The sequence below is a fragment of the Acipenser ruthenus genome, chromosome 10, assembly GCF_902713425.1.
Source record: "Acipenser ruthenus chromosome 10, fAciRut3.2 maternal haplotype, whole genome shotgun sequence".
Taxonomy (NCBI): Eukaryota; Metazoa; Chordata; class Actinopteri; order Acipenseriformes; family Acipenseridae; genus Acipenser; species Acipenser ruthenus.
In genome coordinates this window covers 6,776,129-6,797,466 of record NC_081198.1, presented here as the reverse complement: position 1 = coordinate 6,797,466, position 21,338 = coordinate 6,776,129, and the positions used below count along the sequence as shown (strand labels likewise).

The 21,338-nt window shown below is 38.4% G+C and overlaps 1 protein-coding gene across 1 annotated transcript in view; it reads left to right on the top strand.

The window, feature by feature from the left end:
* The window catches only part of LOC117400557 (alpha-N-acetylgalactosaminide alpha-2,6-sialyltransferase 3-like), a 70,776-nt gene that overhangs the window by 44,523 nt on the left and 4,915 nt on the right, over positions 1-21,338 (top strand). The window contains exons 4-5 of the mRNA XM_034000701.3: positions 16,072-16,179; positions 18,585-20,984. Of these exons, the coding sequence (XP_033856592.2) occupies positions 16,072-16,179; positions 18,585-18,774 (298 nt within the window). The 3' untranslated portion in view covers positions 18,775-20,984. The remainder of the gene's footprint in view (positions 1-16,071; positions 16,180-18,584; positions 20,985-21,338) is intronic.

Genomic DNA, 21,338 nt, shown 5'->3' with positions numbered 1-21,338 from the left:
AAGGGGAAAAACCTCTTTCCCTCTGAAGGCAGAGGGAAAGAGGCCAGAGAGGAGAGAAGTGTTGAGAAGGGAGGAGATGAAGGGGAGTAGAGCAGGAGCAGCAGCTTGAAAGGGGTGAGTGGGGAGGGGGTCCAGGGCACATGTGGTGTGTTTGTGGCCCAGAGGAGGGAGGAGAGGTCAGAGTCTGAGAGGAGAGAGATGGAGGAGCAGGTGAGTTAGTAGGGGAGACAGTGGGTGTTGAGGTTGGAGTGGGAGGAGGTGGGGGGAGGGAGAGGTGTTAAAAAGTTTGTGGATATCAGAGATTTTAGAGGAGAAGAAAGAGGCAAAGTCGTCAGAGGAGATAGAGGAGGGAGGAAGGGGAGGGTTGAGGAGGGAGGAGAAGGTAGAGAATAGTTTCCTGGGGTTGTTAGTGGAGGATTGGATAATAGATTGGAAATAGGAATGGTTAGCAGAGGAGAGAGTAGAGGAGAAGGAGGAGAGGAGGGAGCGGTAGAGGTCTAGGGCAGCAGGGAGTTTGGTTCTCTTTCATTTTTTTTCAGCAGAGTGCAGTTTGGTTCTTGCTGAGTGGAGCACAGAGGAGAGCCAGGGTTGGGGACGGGAGGGGTGGGCAGGTTGGGAGGTGAAGGGACAGAGGGAATCGAGGGAGGAGAAGAGGGTGGAGGTAGCAGAGTCTACAGAGAGTTGGGAGAAGGAGTCAATAGGAGGGAGGTGAGAGAGCGGTGGAGGCAAGGACAGAAGGGGAGAGAGCGAAGGTTACAGTGGGAGGTGACAGTGGAGGTAGGTGGAGTAGAGAGATACAGAGAAAAAGAGATGAAATAGTGATCAGAGAGGCCCAGAGAGGTGACAGAGAGGTTTGAGGGGCAGCAGGCCCTGGATAAGGTGAGGTCCAGTTGACGGCCAGCTTTGTGGGTAGGAGGGGATGGAGAGAGAGAGAAGTTGAAGGAGTGAAGGAGAGGAAGGAATCCGGCAGAGTGGGTGGAGTTGGAGAGATAGATATTGAAATCACCTAACAGGACAGTTGGGGTAGACAGAGAGGGGAGGGAGGAGAGGAGATAATCGAGTTCATCGAGAAAGTGAGTGAGAGGTCCAGGGGGACGGTACAGTACAATTAGCAGGAGTTGACCGGAAGAGGTTAGTTGGACAGCGTGAAATTCAAATGTGTTAATAGAGAGTGAGGAGAGGTCAGAGGGGACAGAAAAGAGTAAGGAGGGAGAGAGGAGACCAGTCCCACCTCCCCATCCAGTGAGATGCGGAGTATGGGACAGGACGTAGACAGAGGACAGGGCAGCAGGAGTTACAGTGTTATCAGGAGAGAGTCAGGTTTCAGTGAGAGGAAGGAAATTGAGAGTGAGGTGGGAGGCAAAGGCAGAGATGAAATCAGCTTTGTTAGCAGAAGAGTGACATTCCAGAGGGCACCAGAGAGAGTGCGGGAGGGGGGAGAGGCAGAGGGATGAGGTTAGAGGGGTTAGGGGAGCAGCGGCAGAGAGTGGACAAATGACGGGAATAAGAGGACAGAATAACAGTGACGTGAGAGACAGTCATAGCAGGACAGGTGAGACAGATAGGTACAGTAGTAGTGGGAGCAGGAGCGGTGGGGGGAGGGTACAGACCTGTCTAGTAGTTGTCATCTTCCAGAGCGCTGCTAGGTTTCGATTTTCTCCAACAGCTTCTCCTCGCAGGTCTCTCCTCGCTGGACTCCCGCAGCTAGACTCCCAGCCCTTTGGCAGAGAGGCTGTTCGGTTGTCTGTCTATTATACTAAACTGCGCTAAAGACAATACTTAAGCAATACAATAGTTTCAATGCACTTCAATGGGATCACACAACTACAAAACGCTGTGTGGAAACCAATCAAATTGCAAATCAACCTCTATTCAATTTAACCACACTCACCTGGTACTAATCAGAAAGAGTAGATCACCTTATGAAAACACCACCTTTATAATGTTACTTAAATACAGTTAATGTTAAGAGTTGGAATGAGGCCTCTAGTACCCACTGGGAGAGATTTGGAAAAGGTCCTCGCTCTACCTGTGCTCGCTCGGACTGCCACAGCTCAGTCTGCCCTTGGACGTCTGCCCAATTGTCACTTTCTAATTCCTCAAATAGCCGCCTACTACACTTCTGTTAGTCTCGGTGAATATCACTGAGAAGATTCCTTTATTTCAAGTGTCATATTCCTGATTAAAAGCTGTAGTATTATAGATCTGTGGTTTTTGGCTTAATAGAACACATAATGAATGGTTTCCTCAACAAGGCCAAAGCATATGTGCACCAGCTTGAACACACTCCCATCTAGAGCTTTCCTTTCAGCTAGGCATCAGAGTTCATTGGAATCGGAGACTCCCTGCAACAAAATGTTGTATGTTGTTGATTCAATTGATTCCTCCTGTTTTCCCATATTTGTGTGAGTCATGTTAAGAGTGGCTAATGTATTTTTAATTAAATAAAATTAGTTGGGCATCACACATAAGATATAAGATATTTCACGACAGTTATACTTTGTATTCGAGTTTTAGTCTCGGTTGCCGTGTTTCCCCTAGTCCTAAGTCATCATTCTAATTAAAATGTCTTGTTTGGGTACAGTTTGTGATGATGCAGTTCATTAATGAGGTCGGTAAAAGACTAATTTGTAGCCAGTCCCCTGCATTTAAATGTATACCTTATCAAATGAACCAGGATGCTTTTGTAATTCAGTTCTGGGGCAGCTAAGGCATGACAAATTCATCTGCAATAAATTAAGTAAATCGCTGCAGTAAAGCTTGGTTCAGACAGAATGATTTAATGCATACTGGAAGGAGCTTGCTACAATGTGGGTTTATGGCTGCCCCTAAAAAAACATAAATTACCCAAATCTGCTCCCAGTCCACCCGTCACACATCTTCCTGTGTTGTTTTGGAGAAGAATACAGCTGTGAATACTTTGGACTGCGGTTTTTTAAATCAAGCACAGCTTACAAAGTCTAGGCTTTAATGAGAACAGGACCCCGTCTCAGAGGCTCATTGTGCTGTAGTACTTCCAAGTACAATAGAGCCAGGAATAATCCCCAGGCTCTTATCATAAGATTGGGTTATTCTTCAGGAAAGATTACATTGAAATCATTTTGTATAGTACAGAGGGCCTTATTGCCATAAAGGCATCTTTACAGGTAGTTTTTCGTTAGCTCATGTGTGGTTGTGACTATAAAAGAATTCAGTGTCAGGACATGCCTATATTAGAATGCATTTGGGGGCCTCATGTTTCAAGAGCATTCATTCAAGTAGAAATTACTCTTTTGGTTTTGTTTCAGTTGGAGTGTAATCATTTTCTGGTAACCTGGTTTGCTTTAACAAGGATTAACTGCTATCACAAGAGGTATAACAAGTCACATATTCTGTACAGTACAACATTCATAAATGCTTCTACACCTCAAGTTGGCAATTACAATGTGTGACAGACACCAGCTTTACTGCAGGGAAATAGTAATTACTACCCTGGCTTTGTGTTTAATAGACAGCATAAATACATACAAAAATAACGTTTACCTTGTGCTTGAGTAGATTCTTTCAATATGTATTTTTTAAATCCCTTTTCAGTAGTTATACTGGATGATTCTACAAGTATGTTTTATTTAGCCATTACTGTCTTTCAAAGCTTCATAACAGTTGCATTTAAAATCTCTGGAAGTTAGCTAACCCCCATCCACTGAAGGCACCTGTTTTTTCACACGATTAAGCAGCCATGTTCCAGCAAACCTCCCAACGGTGTAATGACCAAAGACATATTTTACCATTCGTTTTCTTAGTTTCATAATATTAAATCGCTAATAGAATTATACAGGGATAATTCTATCCGCAATATTTTATGGTTCCTGTAGCTCACTTACCCTAATCAAACTAAACCATGGAATTAAAAAGGCAATTTATGGCTCCGGTCCCAATTCTCAAAAAGATAGAAATATAGAAAAGAAAATGCTGCTGAAGTGTGTGGGTGGCTTTGCTGGCTGTATTTTAAACACAGGAGATCTGCAACATACAGCCGTAAAACCTTGCGGAACAGCCTCGTGTTATCCTCCAGTATATGGAAAGAAAAATAACATTTTATGGTCTGTTTCATTTGAGCCTGTTTAATTGGGACCATTGGTCATGGCATTCAATTTCACACCTGCATTCAAAATTGTGTAATGAACGAAACCGTATCACTAAGAAATAAAAGTTGCTGTAAGCACGAATCGCTCAAACAGTCTTGTTGGAACAAAAGAAACATAAAGATATGGCTAGGTATTCAATCTTCTTGCTTTTATAGCATCACTTGTTAACTGTCTCCTTCTTTGACATATTATGAGCTGGCCAGAGGGTATGACTTTCATCTCAGCTTGCAATTTGTGTTTTAATTAGGTATTTGCTCCAGGTTATACTTTTTTTTCCCCTCATTTATTATTTATTTATTTATTTATTTATTTATTTATTTATTTATTTCAAATACTGAACACCCACTTTTTAGTTTGGTCAACCTACGTAGAGATAGCCATTAGCTATTTGCCGTAACTTTTATTTATTTTGGCTGCACAATATTGCCTTTGAATTATTGTTCTTCCCATTCTTGCTTTAAAATGTAATCAAAGAAATACCTACTGGAAGCCTGTGAGGCTATGCTGAAGGAATACAAAATTAAAAATTTCAAAGTCTTCCTTGCATTTCATTCTTGTTTAATTTCGCAGACTTATCTACTGTACCAGTTTGTAGATTATTTTGGCTGTTTATTATTATTTTTTGTGGGGGCTGAGGGAAACAAGAAATAGCCGACAAGTTGTTGTTCTTCTGGTTTGATAAAGTACTACTGCTGATGAGTGTGACTTTGATTTATAATGTAGTTTATGTATTCTGACACAAAGCAAGAAATTCAAAAGTATTGAATGTGGACAAAAATGGATGAACAGTGCAAGTTCTTCTTGCCCTAAGAGATAAACATATTGAACACACTATCAAAGGGAATAGATAGTTTCCCTATAATATGAACCTGTTTGGGCTTTTTCAAAGGTTGTACCGTATATATCTAGCGTGTGATGCAGGAGATTAATCCAAATCACCACACTTACATAATAAAAGGCTCGTTTAAATTGGAAATATGCTTATGAGTTTGAGGGCAGTGGTATTAGGATCCGCCACATTTTAGATCATTAAAATAGAGATCCATATTTCTTATTTAGAAGACTAAACTTCTCTTAAAAAAACAAAAATGCATTTGTTGTCTTCTCTTTTGGTACTTGTGCAAACGATCATTGGAACGGATTAGAAAGCACTGTACTAGAGGCTTCAGATACATAAGTCAGCTGAACACAGACAATCTGCCATTGCTGGTAATTTTAAAAGCTGTCAGTCAACATGACTAACATATATTTTATATATATATATATATATATATATATATATATATAAACTGTGAACTTGGTCTGTGGAGGTAAACGAGCCATATCAAAATGTCCTGCTATTTATGTCACTATTCACATTTTCACAACACATGTAAAATCCTTGTTATATGGACTTTTTAAAATGATATGTCTAATTTGTAGCAGATCTGAGAAAACTGTAATTGTAAGGGAAAGAGTATTTTTATTTTATGGTAGTACTAAAAAATAAACGTTTGTAAATTTAGACAAACATTTCAAGGTCAATAATACGTCTTTATGAATGTCTAATCTAATTGAAGCTAATGAAAGCCAGAAACGAAACTTTCTAGAAGGGTACATAACTGTATTCTTTTAGAATTGTAACTGATTCCATCGTTTTTCTTACGATGGATCACATAATAGATGAATCATCCCAATGATGTGTAAAATCAGTCCACAATACAGCAGAGACTTGCTGCAGTGTCTCCATTCAGAACCTCCTCATCAGTCACTGAGTTATCTCTACCCCTGGATACATAAATGAAAGATGAAAATCAAGAACTGTATAACCATTGCTTTATACCCTGTTTCATTGTGTCCAGGAGCTGCATTTGCATTCATTCTAATACAAGCTAATGTGATTTTAGGAAGTTCACAGATCTTGATTCTTGACAGTAACACTCTTAGTCTTTATTAAAGTCTAGTACTGTGAGTGCAACATTGGGAGGAAGTACCTGACTAACCCTCAGCTGACAAAAGATACCGGTGCTTCTACCTATTACAGATAATTACATTCATGGTTTGCCTGGAAGTCAGAGGAGCAGATTAAATCGGCCTCAGGATACATATTATAGCTTGACACTAAAACACGGTATCTAGATTTATGTTCACGAGTCCTAATTGTGAAACAAAAGATAACCCTAAGCCAAAGGGATATGGCATACCATTTGTAATGTTATCCAAAATCGAAGTACTCAAGCTCAGATTTGTTGTTTTGTTGTGAGAAGACAGTTCTACTTTCTTCAGAAAGTGTTATGAACCCTGCTCCTGTGTTGTCTTGCTATATTGTGTTCCAAAACAGACACAGAATGCTTTTTTACAGACACCAATGTACAGTAACTGCAAATGTAGTTTTTACTTATAAAATAAGCACAATGAACTGGTTGATTTACCCAAGGATTAAAATGCATTTGTTTTGTTTTGGGTTTTTTTGGGGTCATTTTTGGAAGTCGCTGTAAGAATAGCTTGTGGTTGTGGGTTCAATCCCAGGTGGGGGATACTGCTGCTGTACCCTTGAGCAAGGTACTTTACCTAGATTGCTCCAGTAAAAACCCAACTGTATAAATGGGTAATTGTATGTAAAAATAATGTGATATCTTGTAACAATTGTAAGTCACCCTGGATAAGGGCGTCAGCAAAGAAATAAATAATAATAATAATAATAAAAATACCTTGTGAGAATGACTGTCAGCTACTGATTGCACTATGTAACACAATTTTTGTTCCTGGGTAGTAAGTGTTATTTCCTAATTGCTTATGCCTCAAAAGTATAGAAAATGGCTATTATTCCCCACAAACTTTGCTTTTGTGACCAGGACAGTGATATTTTGAAATTTACCTATTTCCAATGAGAAAACGGGCGAATTTGTGTCTTTTCGTTCACATAAAGTCAGAAAAAAACAACATATGAATCCAAATTAACATGTATTTATACTAAAGTAATACAAAAATGACTACAAAAGATTTAGAAGTGAGTAGTTTTTCGAGATTTACGATTATACTGTAAATCACTTTCACGAATCAGCCCCCAAATGTAGTCTCCCATCATGTTCTCGTTATACTGTCCTTGGTAGCGGCGTTCAAAGTCTAGTATATCCGGTGGAAGCGCTCGCCTTGCTCCTCCGAGTACGCTCCCATGTTCTCCTTGAATTTATCAAGATGAGCATCAAGGATATGGACTTTGAGGGAAATCCTACAGCCCATTGTGCCGTAGTTCTTCACCAGAGTCTCAACCAGCTCCACATGGTTTTCGGCCTTGTGATTGCCCAGGCAGCCCCGAACCACTGTGACAAAGCTGTTCCAAGCCGCTTTCTCGTTACTAGTGAGCTTCTTGGGGAATTCATTGCACTCCAGGATCTTCTTTATCTGTGGTCCGACGAAGACACTGGCTTTGACCTTTGCCTCAGACAGCTTAGGGAAGAAGTCTTGAAGGTACTTGAAGGCTGCCGACTCCTTATCTAGAGCTCTGGCAAATTGTTTCATAAGGCCCAATTTGATGTGCAGTGGTGGCATCAGCACCTTCCGGGGGTCCACCAATGGCTCCCACTTGACATTGTTTCTCCCCACAGAGAACTTGGTCCGCTGTGGCCAGTCCCGCCTGTGGTAGTGCGCCTTGGTGTCCCTGCTGTCCCAAAGGCAAAGATAGCAGGGAAACTTGGTAAAACCGCCTTGGAGACCCATCAGGAATGCCACCATTTTGAAGTCTCCTATGACCTTGATGCCATCTCAGAAAAATGCAGATATGTATCCACTTAGGCAGCTGGAACTAAACTGAACTGGTGGGCTTAAGGCCCCTGTATTTATACTACTATTTATATTACTGGAAAGTTCTAGAAAGTTCTAGAAGTTACTCCAAGTTTACTCAGCACTGAATCTATCTGGAATGTTCTGGAAAATAGGTAAATTTCAAAATATCACTGTCCTGGTCACAAAAGCAAAGTTTGTGGGGAATAATAGCCATTTTCTATACTTTTGAGGCATAAGCAATTAGGAAATAACACTTACTACCCAGGAACCAAAAAAAAAAAAAAAATTGTTACATGGTGTTGTTAACTAGCTGACAGTCACACAGACTTAGTAAACCCGTGCAGAATGTGACCGAGGGATAATACAATAATTGATAGCTAGTTAGTCCCTCTGTCACAAATATAAAAGATCTGCAGTTTGGTTGCAAGGGGAGAGAGTGTTCATAAGTGGAGAACGAGAGTGGAGACAGGAGGTAAAAGATCATTTAAAAAGATAACAATTACTGCTTATGCTGGTTTGTTTGTTTGGCCAACGTGCCTTTTGCTTTTAAAAGTGTTTTGTTTTGTATAAGTATTTATTTTTGTTATTTAATAAAACCCAGAGTGCCTTAGCGTCTCAGTTCACCTCGCCATTCCTTGTTTTGGTTTAATTTCCCTGGTCTGAAGTCTCCCCTGTAGCCATCCAGATCACAGTACTTCAGCGAAAACGTGGGCATACCCAGAATCAACTTCGTTATTACTCCATGGGTCAACTACAGTTGACAAGAGATCAAGAGAACTACAAAAATCGGATGTGAATCAACCCAGGGATTCTTGCCTGCACCGTCGGAGCTGAAGCACACGCAATATTTCTCAGTTCACTGCTGTACCACATGATAACTTGTTTATTTTGCTGGGTTACATGTATTCTCAATCTGAATGATTATGTGCTTCGGGGTTTAATGTACAGCACTGAGTCAGTTGGATTACAGACATTACTCTTTTTTGCCACCACTAACATTAAAGGTTCTGCTCGAGTGTTATATTCCCAGTTCTTGTTTATCAAGCAGAGGGGGCGGGAAAACACTAATGGGGAGTCAATTAACTCAAAGGGCATGTGCTACTTTTTATAAAATGTAAAACTGCTTTCACAGGATCTCCAAGACGCTGTTGTAAATCATATAGTGTGTAGCAGAGTGCTGTTGGAAACCTGCAGAATTTTAACAAAATGATAAACTTCATCAGACAAATAGTTTTTTCTCCTCCTAATTGCTTTAAGACAGATTAACTGTTTTTGCTTGATCTCTTTTTCTCTTTTGTCCATGATGTTTTGTGATATTTCTTCTTAATCTGGCGCAAATAATAAATACAAAAGACATAAAGGCCACCGCCAATTGGAATGAACAGCCTTGGTTCTCAGGTTATTGATGAGCCGAGAATAGGTGGCAGCAGGTTTAAAACTCCAGTTTCCTATTGTTTGTCAGCTTGACCTCAGCTGCTCCCTACTTCGGCACACAATTAGGATTCTCTGTGGTAGCGGCAGTTTTGTTTTCATCTCTTTTTAATAAACCGTGTTCAGTACTTGTTTGGCCTTGCTGATTGTAGATCCAAAGTTAGATCCTTAAGTTCCTTGTGATGAAACACACTGTACAAATTAAAAGTACATTCATTGTAATATATTGTAACTGTGAACTTGACATTTGTATGTTCTTTCCACAATTTCATTTATTTTTCGTATCTGCTGCAGTCATGCGTACACATTCCACCTTCAAAGCTTCCCAAGGAACAGATTGGATTTTGAGTAAGAGGTATAGCATTGTAATACTTTTTGTTTAATTTACCATGCGTATCTAAAAGGTGATCTATTTCAACCTGAAATGGTGAAAAATTGATTTTCCTGATTTTTGGCAAGCTTTGGACAACTGCAGTGCCGATCTAATAGTTTGTGAGATCTTGTCATTGTTACTGCTCTTATTCGTAATCGCTTTCAAACGTAATTATTTACTGTAGTTTTTACTTTCTCTCATTTGAATTTGCTCTTACTTACTGCTGATTGTATTGTATTTTATAACTGCCATTATCTGTAATGTGATATTTTGTAATGTGATACTTTGTAACTATAAGTCACCCTGGATAAGGGTGTATTATTAATTAATTAATTAATTAATTAATTAATTAATTAATTAATTAATTAATAATAATAATAATAATAATAATAATAATAATAATAATAATAATAATAATAACCTAGAGTAATAAGGTGGATGAATCTGTTCTGAATGGTGACTTTTCAGCAAGGTCAACAAAGTGATTATGGTTTTTGATTTCTGCTACTGCCTTTCATTTGGTTTCTAATGACCAGTTCCTATGCTACTGGAGAGCTCACCGGTCATATAAGAGAATGGACGTATTGCAAAGGTGCTTGACTGAGCTCCTTGTGAGCTGGAGTGCTATATTTATTGAGGCTAGTCTTCCAGCAGACATTCCCCTTTCAAGGTTACTCACAATGGGTCTGGCTGGGTCAGCTGATCTTACGGTTGCTCAGGCAGCAGGTTCAAATGCATGCTGGGAAATGTACAATACATGATCCACTTCATGGAATACATCTTAAAGCAAGTACCTCTGTTTTAGTATGAAATATGTAAATGTATAAAAGCCACGCTACTTCATAAATAAATCGATTCAGTGAAGAAAACTAAATTATTTGTCTCATGGCAGTTTTGGTTGCAGAAACATAAAAGATTAAAGAAAGTCTTTCTAGGTTTTTTTATATATATTATTATTTAATAGATATAACTGAGTTTGGCACACATAATAGAGTCAGATGGGGACGGTGAAGTTGAATACGGTGCATTATTGTTGTAATTAAATAACTAGACATGTTTACAACTTCTTGAGAGCTGCATTAATTCAATTTTAGTGTTCTTTTGTAGGACAAAGTATAATTGGATTTTATCAAATGTTCCCTCTTAAATGTAGATAGAATTTTTGTGAGAAGTCTGTGAGAATGCCTGGTATGGGATGGAATTGAAGCTGACAGTTCTCAGTGAGAAAAAAATATGATTTTCTTGGAAAATGTTTTATTTCAATGCAACATCTTTGCTTTTAATATATGTCCTGTCTTTCATTGATGTAGTTGGATATGGTCCAGATTTCTGCGAATGGTCAACATCACTGAAATCATTCCTTGTCCATATCTGATTTCCAGCAAAAGGCAGAATCGTTCTTTATTATTATTATTTGTTTATTTAGCAGACGCCTTTATCCAAGTCGACTTACAGAGACTAGGGTGTGTCAACTATTCATCAGCTGCAGAGTCACGTACAACTATGTCTTACCCAAAAGACGGAGCACAAGTGACTTGCTCAAGGTCACACAATGAGTCAGTGGCTTAGGTGGGATTTGAACCGGGGACCTCCTGGTTATAAGCCCTCTTCTTTACCCACTGGACCACACAGCCATTGGACCACCAGCCATTTATGACATAAATGCAAACACTTTCTATTAGATTAGAAGGACATCCAAAAAATTAAGAAAAAGAACTCTGGATGGAAGAATTTATTACAGAAAGAGCCCAATGTAGGCCTTTGTAAATAAAGATCACCGAACAAAGAAATACATTTTTCCACATGATTCACAAAGCCTTCTGTGACAAAAGTAAGTGCCATAAGGACTAGAGATCTAAAAGCCGCCTTTTTGCTTTCAGACTGATACCATCTGGTCGGGAATATTAATGTCATTTTTGTCAATAAGCAGTCTGTGGAAGTCATGTGAAAATGACAAATGAGGCATTGAAACAAATCAGCCTTGAGGTTCATCCAGTGTCTGAAGTATATTTAGAAATCCTCTAACAGGGCACAGTTGCTGCAGCACTTGTGAACAGAACTCATATTCTGTGACGCTCCACTCTGTAGTGCCAGGGGTTTGAATCCTGAAAAGCACTGGTTCTGGGGCTTTAATTGATGGCACCTTTGCCTGGGATCAGATAATGTTATTTTATTATTATTTGATAAACCATCTGTAATGTTTTGTATGTGTGGCTGTCACAGCAGAATCAGTAGTTACCATTCAGTTGTATATTGCATATAAGCAGTGCCTCGCCCCTGGAATTACAGCAAGCCTCCAATGTATGCTAGTAGAATGGTTTCATTTCTCGACTCACTGAAGGTTCTTGTGATGGGTGAGCTGTGGGGCCCTTTATCTCAAGCCCCCACTTTAAACCCGTTAAGGTACATAAACCCTGTTTCGTACACCTCGTTGCAAAAATAAGAAAATTATCATTGCTTTTATTTGCAGGACATACATGTCTCTTGTACCTTAAAGGGTCAAAGTACGCACTGCTGTTTGAAATTCCTTGATAAGATGTTGAGAGAAACTATCACCTAAATAAAGTGACACAATAATGCATAGAACGCATTACTTAAAGAATCGATAGAATAAGTATGTCTAAAATATATTCAAAGGAATAAGATACTGTACACAGTCTCGTGGTTAGCGGTGTTAGCACCTCATTAGATGACATCTGAGCTGACATGCCAATTTTGGCATTGATTTCTTTTTTTTTTAACTTAACTTTAAAGGAAGGATTAAAATAGCATTAATCATATTTTTTTCAGAAAAAATGTCTACAGCACAGTCTTTAATAATTGGTAAACTGAAAAAACAGGAAAATTGATGAACCGGCATTAGTAAAGTTAACACTCACACAGAGCTGCATTCATGGTGTCATCAAAAAGGGTTCAGCTACTGCAGGTCCATGCCTCAAAATGTTAGCTAAGCAGATTTTCCTCATTGCTGAAAAGGTGAAATCCTCTTTTTCATCACAAATCAAGTAACTACCAACAGTAGGCACTGATAACCAGATTCACATAATGAAACTTTCAGTGCTGCAATAGTAATAAACGAGATTCAAAGTTTAATGTGAGCATATGTATTTATTTATGAATTTATTTATTCAATCAGAATAACATAAGCTTGCTTTGCTTTCTTTTTATATGTACCCTGACACTCTCAAGTTCATCGGCAATGGATCATTCTGATGTACCTGTACAGTGTCTGAAAAGCATCTATTTATTTTCTTGTTGTTTTACTTTTCAATAAGCACATTAACAAATTAATTGGCTGCCGTTCGCATGTCTGCTCATCGTGTTCTAGGTGCTCATGAATTAGCAGACTGAAATATGTCAGTTTTGCTGATGTTGTAAAACCAATCCTGTTCAGCACCTTCATTTTCTCCTTTGCTGTCTTCAAATAATTTAGAGATCTTCAGATTGTTCTGCTTCAGTTTCAAATAATTTACTGAAAGAAATCCAGCATAGTAAAAGCTGATTGCCTTATACGACGCGTATCTGCAGATCATTGTGTGTCTTTCAAAAAATGACACGTGTCAAACCTGTATGAGAATATTATTTTAATAGAAAGGTTTTTTACTTGACTAATAACACAAACGATGTGATGCTTATAGTCTGATAGTAGCACTACACATGTCGCTCACAAGCATTCTCATTGCTATTTCCTTATTATTACTGGTCTCTTCCTATTTAGATAATGTCGATCGGAAACTACCTGCAGCAATATAAGCATGTTACCATTATGTGAACATCAGGTCTCCATACTTATGTGACATGTCTCCATACTTTTTGAGTTACTCATTCATTAGTGTGTGAGCATGCCCACAGTGCAGATCACAGCATGGACAGAATGTTCCCCAGTTCCAGATTGGCTTGTCCTTGCCACAGGCATTAAAAAAAGAAAACTTGCAGCTTGTTCTCAGGCATTATCTCTCTCCATGTGGAAATAAGAAAACACACACACTCAGCTATGTCAGTTTTTTATATAAATAACAAACTGGAATCCATTGTTTTGTAAGTGGTTGATTAAAAAACTTAAGATCTGCCATTTATATATAGGCACTTCCATTTTCATCATTTTGAACTAACTGATGAGCGATTGCCCTCTACCCAAATTGACTGTATTAGAAAAACTTTGGCTGGGCTGTGATACCCTCTTTAAGCCTATTCATCACGGCACACTGAAATGAACACATTACATGATGTGGAACTATACAGATGTGCTCCTTATTTCATAATTACATCTTGATATACACATTTTTTAACCATCTTGAGTGCTTTGAAATTTCATTTACTTAGGCTCTTTACTATTAATAAATGAGTAAATAAGTGATGTTCCACAGACTTGACCATGGTAAAGATACAGAAGACTTGTAAGCACAATAAATCAACCAACATATGGCTAGGAAGCTTATGTTAGATATATGGGAGCACGAGGGGAGGGGGTGGCATGAAAAGAAGGTCTGTATATGCATATGTAATATGCCAATGCTAGTGCAGTGTCATTAAAACCTTACGGTAATAAACTTGTTATCCGTAATGGTAATTCTTTTAATAACACATTTACAGAGGTCTTAAAATGTAGCCTTATAAAGATTTTTTTATCAAAAATTAAAAATGCACTGTGCTTGAGGTAGGTAATACAGTGCTTTGAATAATGCTTCTTAAACCTCACAGGTAATTTTAGCTATATAAAAAAATACAATTGTTGTAACAAAGCCTACTGCAGAAAATCTATTAGGGGTGAATATGCTATTTTTTTTTTATAATTATGTCTACCTAAAATCCTTCTCTGAGCTATCTAATACAAAATGATCCGATATACAGTAGGGGATACAAAATAACGAAGACACATAAACAATACACAGCAATTGAACTAGCACCAGGTATATAGATAATATGTTGTTATTTTGAGCAGTTTTCTATAGCAAAGTCACAGCGTCTCCACTTTGCCCTGAAAAGTATTGAGCATGTAGCCCAAGGAAAAGGACAGCACAAACAGACGGCTGTGCTTCACTGTGCATGCCCAAAAACCTGGTTTATACAAACAGGCATACATCATGCTTAAAATAATACATGCCCACACAAATTTAAGTAGTGAAATGTGTGGAGGTAGTTATATTGTAGTTTTTAATTACTTGTGTAATTGCAAAATATCAAAGTTATTGGAATTTGGTAGCACATTTTGTAATTACAATATACTTTAATTGTAGTTGTGTTGTTATCGTAAAGAAGCCTACTGTAGTGGTACAGTATAAGCAAACGTTGAATTTAGGTATACTTTCCAAGGGATCGTTTACACCAAAACAGTGTGATCATACAGTATACCTCAGGAAAATATGACAGAAATATGTGAGAGAATGTCACCGGGGAAGCTCACCTACAGTATAGAGAGTGCAGAAGAGAAGTTTGCTAGGAGAGTCGGAGGGGTTTATAAAGGATGTGAGAACGAGCGGTAAGAGATGCAAGTTCAAAGGCTTTATTAAATGCAGATGACAAACATGGAAATGAGCTCTAAAGGCTGGAGGGATGTAATGAAGTGCAGAGAGATTGAACTTGAAAGTAGATAATAGCATTCAGTGACAGAAAGGTTGGCAGGTAATGTAATGAAATATACAATATATTTGTTATTATGGCGTAAGGTTTGTGTTATGGATTTGTAGTCGTTGTTAAAGCTACTAGATGGTTCTTTTTTAAATTGCCACTGTTCTTGATTTTAAGAATTTTCGGCTTCAGTTTTTTTTTAAATAATTCTACATTTACACTGCCATTTACCTTAAACATGATCTCCCTTAACTGGTACTGTGGCATTGTGCTGGGAATTCCAGTGGGAGCGTCACGTTGGCTCGGGCACTTCCGCGGGCTATGAATATAATGGGTTTATTTATGACCACTTGCTTTTGATGAACTGTGTGCCTTCAAATAATTTAGATCTGTATTTAGTGCCAAGTTTTCATTTTCAGTGGTGGGAGTTAGTCATCGCAACGTACAGTTCTGCTCTTCTTTAGTTCCAGTGTTTTTGTGAAGTCAGATCCACTCTTTTTCTTTAGATTCAGTTCTGCGTTTTATTGATTCATTTGTAATGCGCAATTAAACTGTTTCTCTGCTTTGCGAGGCAGACATTCCTCCACTTTGGTTAACATATGGTGTTTTCTTCTGCCCCACATCGCTTCAGGCTGAAGTTTGGCAGGAGTCTAAGATCTCTAATAAATCATTCAGAATAACTGGGAGTTTCTGACAGTTTGGCAGCTTTTAATGCCACATACCATTTGCAATTTAGAGTATTTCTTTGATAAAGTGTTCACATTTGTTTCAAGTTATTGAAGATCTGTCGTCTTTTATGTCTTTCAGAATTCAGTCAGGGTCATACCTCAGCACTGGGTGGTTCACTCTTGTTCTCGCTATGGACATGTGTCGTGATATTCATATATATGGGATGATAAATGAAACCTACTGCAGGTAAGAGGATTCAAGATTTTCAGGGGTGTTAGCAGAGAAAATGTTACTGTTGTTGATTTATCTCATTTGGAAATATCCCCTGGGACAATAGTATTACACAGAGCACTGTCAGTATGCTAACACAGCTTCAATGTATGTATACTGTATGCTCTCATGTACAGAATTCAGAGATAAACATTGCAATGCAGTTTTAGATACATTCTAGAACTTCGCTGAGGACATGCCAGAGCATCCACACACATCCAGAGCTGGAGCTGAACCAGGGCTCCATCAGTGGCAGAGGATACGCGCTCACTTTGCAAGTACAGTAGGTTGCAATGTCAAGTAACAAGAAGGCGACATCATTTATAGTTGATAGCTTTCAGTAGTCACTCATCTAAAATCCGCAATGCCACCTAAATAGAATAAAGATTTTAACAAGGATGGACCCTTTTGAGATTCAGCATCTTGCATACATAAATGTCAGTAATTAGGTCAATAAGAACTACATTATCGTACCCTCAAGAAATGTCTATACCAAGGTTCCTCACAATATTCTAGCTAAAAATATAAGAGTGATTTACTGACAGACAGATGTACAGAAATACTGATCTTCTGGTGCCGCCTCTATATCCTTGTTGCCAAGAGGACATTACCCAGGATGATTTGAGGAGTAAGTTATTTTTACATGATCAAGGTTATTTTATGTGTTGTGTGGGAGCTTTTGATGTGGAAATAGCATTGAGATGAGGGGGCTTTAAACCTCTTTTACTGTTTTTTTTTATTATTTTACCATAGGGCTGTTTTTGACAGTCTTTTTTTTTTTTTTTTTTACAGTATAGCGTGCCTGTAAAACATTCAAATGCAAGGATAATTCAGTTTGACAGAAAGAATCCAGTACAGGAATTGATTTTTCTGGGGAAGTCTTGTGGCTGTCTGAGGACTGCCAGGCATTTTTAAATAAATATATGTTCACTAGAACAAGCTTTGTTTTACCCATGTTTAAATGTCACTTTTTGGAGTATGACTACCTGAACAGTGTTCATGCATTACATCTCAAATGTGGTGTTGCTTGTTTTATAATTAAACTATCTGTAAAACAGGACTTTTGAGGAGGAAAACTAAAAAGTAATAAGCAGTATGTAAAAAAAAAAAAACAACCTCAACACCTTTAGCCAGAACAGAGATCTGGCAAAAAAACAAACAAACAAAGGAATGAAATGCTGACCTGCAAGAACAGAACCTGAGTGAAAGTCTGCAACCAGTAAATGTTTTGATTCTTTTTTTCATTATATTTGCTTAAGTGAAGCAAGCCAATAGAATGCAGAAGACAGGGTGCAGGACGTTTTATGTTAAATTCGTCCTCAACACAAATTGAAAGTAAAAGCAAATAGTATTAGTGTTGCCACAAGGGGCCCTGGAGTGTGGGGGGCTTCACTAAACAAATCACAAAGAGGGGGCAGATCAGAGAGATATTCAGGACTGGGATTATGAAGAGCTTTGTAATTGAGAAGAGGCACCTTTAAAGCTGATGCGGGAGCCAGTGAGGGTAAAAAACTTATAAGGTAAAAAATATAGCCTTGGTCAATGCAACTTTGAAATAGAATCCAAAACTACTGCTGCCCCCTAAGTCTAAACATCATACAACAAAAAACCTGTATACTCACCAAAAACTGTTTTGTTGTCAGATGTATTCAAAGTATAGGGCCAGCTTAAAGTATTTGTGGCTAACACTATACTGTAATTCCATCATTCTTACTGTTTTGCACCTACACCGGTCTTACATGTGCAAATTTGAAAGAAACACATGATATAGTAAATATGTATGTTCTTTTTAATGGTAGTTTCTGTTACTACTTTTGAAAGGTCTCAGTATATAAGTCTTATTTGCAGGATATCTGTAAAGCTTGCACTTCCTGGGTAATTTCACATTCAGCAGGTTCTTCTACATGTACTGGCTGAAAGCCTGTTAGTCCATCAGTAAATCAGCAGGTTGGTGACAGAAAAGGAGCAATTTCAACCTCCAGGTGAAAGGACCAAGCAACTGCTTGCAAACAGATATCTTTAACCAAGTGAAATACCAAATATCCTCAATGGAAATACAGGTGTCTTTCTAAACTGGACATTTGAGACCTACATAACAAACAGGAGTGCTCACAGGTAAAATGTATGGCATTGTTGTGTTATTTACGATCACTTTAAATATATATAGAGAGAGAGAGAAAGAGAGAGGTCAAATTCAACAGCAAACAGCCCTATATTAAAGGAGAATCAGGATCTGACAGAATACTCACCACTCACTGGAAATACTTAATGAATGTGTGTGTGTGTGTGTGTATATATATATATATATATATATATATATATATATGCTGTCATGTTGACACTTGCTGACATTACCAATGATTTATTTGTATTTCTTGCAGGACCGATGGGTATCGCAAAGTCCCCTATCATTACTATGAAGCTGGGAGCAGAGACGAATGCGCCGAGTACCTCCTGCATGAAGGCGCTCCGTACGGAGGACACCGCTTCATTACTGAGAAATCTGTTTTTGCTAAATGGGCCAAATCACATGCCATTCAATTCTCACACCCAGCCTGGGCAATTTCATGACACCTCCCCTCATTTAAAGGATTTTTCTTTTCTTTTTCTTTTTTTTTTTTACTTAAACACAAAGAAAGCTCCAGAAATGTTGACTTGGATGGTGCTGACTGGCCCAATCTGTATCCACTACTCTTGTCTGTAAATGGACGACAAATACTGGTGGGATCATTTTAGCCAGTTTATAATTTGTCAACAAATAGGTAGGAAAGACCAAAAGAAGACAAAAGGATAAGCATCATTAAACAGCCATTAAACCAATATTTAAACTACTACTTTAGAAAACGGATGCACTTTCTATATATATTGCCTGTGGAGTTCCAAGGTTACTCAGCTTCATTAGTATGCTGCATACAATGTGGGCAACTCAAATTAGGGAATTCATTTCAGTTGTGACTTTGCTGCTGGTTAATTTAACTAATTTAAAGTAGATGAAGCTTTTTTTAAAATTAATGATTTTTTTTTACTGCATTTCCATAGAAACTGAGTATTTTACAGACCCATTAAATCCAGTACATCTGACATCTGATAAGTACAGATAACGGTCTATGAAACTGTGAACCTAATTGATTGAATGCAGCATATTTACTGGTATTCTTGACAGTGTACACACTGAATCACTGACTAAATGTTAATCAGACGTTTACAATTATTATCTGGCATTGTCACAACGAGGTACATAAACCCTGTAGTGCCAGTTGGTATATCACTGTTTAATATAATACTATACAGTGCTCACAAAATCGCTAGCCTGACGTTCCGTTACAACCAAAAAATCTGTCGGACAACGTGTGTTTTTTGGCTGCTAGCCGACGGGCAATCTGATTTTTGAGTATAACTATCACCCCTCTATAACAAGATAACGTGCTGTGCTCTAATCAAACAGCGGCCTCTCAATGGAGATTCTGCTCACGGTAATACGCGTTTAGAGGGATCAATGTTTTTCATTGGTAATGCTTGAGTGATTTCCAGACACAAATACACAAACTTCACAGATTCACATATACGCTGCGCTATTTCTATCCCCCAGCAACACATCACCCTCTTTTTCTTTTAAAATATGGCAGATCTAAGGAGGTATGTTACTTGCAGTGGAGCTGAAGATAAACAACCACTCACACAGCATGAGAAGGCAGAAAAAATTAATATGAAAGAAAGAGAAAGCACTCTTTGTGCCATCGTGGACGAAATAATATTTTTGGCTCACATATGACAAGGAGAAGAACGAAGTGTTCTGCCAGGTTTGCCGGAAATTCAGTCAGATCGCAGACAGTGGAGGTCCTTTCGTCAGGGGCACAAATACGTTCCGTAAAAAAAATCCAGGTCAGGCGCCAGTGGCAAATATTGTCGATAAAATGGCCATGTCACATGTCACGCTTTTTCGCACTGCCATGTTGCCAAGGAAGAACTGGCTTTGAATACATTTGCTGGTTTGTGTATACAGGCAGCAAAAAGCGTTGAACTTAAGACACATACATCAATGACCATGCCTGTTGCCACTTCATTGGGGCAATTGTGTTTGTACAGGATAAGAGAGCAGTTACAACCCAAATGGTCAAATATAACACTGTTAAACAAGCAGATGCACCTGGTGTTTTAAGAGCGATAGACGGCCCTCTCGATAGTGTAGGAATTGATCAGGAAGTGTGGCAGAAGAAAGCTGTCTGTGCAGCTTGATGGAGCTGGGACAGAAAACAGGAGTGGCTGCACGTTTGAAAGAGCGGGTACCACACACAGTCTTGACGCGGTCAAAAATGTACCTTATTTACATATATTTGAAGAGACAATGAAATCGGCGTTCAAAATGTATCACTACAAAAAAAGAGACATGAGCTGATGGAAATAGGGGAACTTCTTGATGAGAACCTTGCTCATTTCAGAGGACTTCTAAGCACCAGGTGGCTACCAAGCAGACTGAGGAGTCTGAAGGCAATCACTGTTACTCATATGGAAAATCTTAACAGTAGCTGCTGCCAAGACACCATACCAGCATCAAAGCAAAATTAATAGTGCTGAGATAAAGACAGAGAAGTTTGTTGACTTTCTGCACTTCATGCTTGATTACAGCAGCATTCTAGCAAAATGTGGCACATATTTCCAGTGTGACGACATTAACATCACAAGGGCTAATCATTTGGTAAAGAGCACGACGTCAGACCTGCTTCGGCTGAAGACGGCACCTGGAGATTATCAGAAATCGCTCGCTGGCAATCTTATAGAAGGTAAATGTATATTCACTGTTATTAAATACTAGTTGTTGGCACGGGTAGTAAATCCGGAACTGGTAATGAAAAAAAAAAAGCATATTAAAGTTTTAAGTGCATAGTACATGTTTAGATAGTATAGTACACATTCAGTCCCTTCAGATCTGTGGCCTTTTTAGTACTGAAATAATAATAATAATAATAATAATAATAATAATAATAATAATAATAATAATAATAATAATAATTACGTTTCGGTTTACATAGTTTTCAATGTTAAATGCGCTTCATGCTGTAGAAGCGTTTGCGTGTTTGCGACATCTAGTGGCCATATCCCGCTGCTGTTCTTGTTGTTTCTAAACATGGCATACA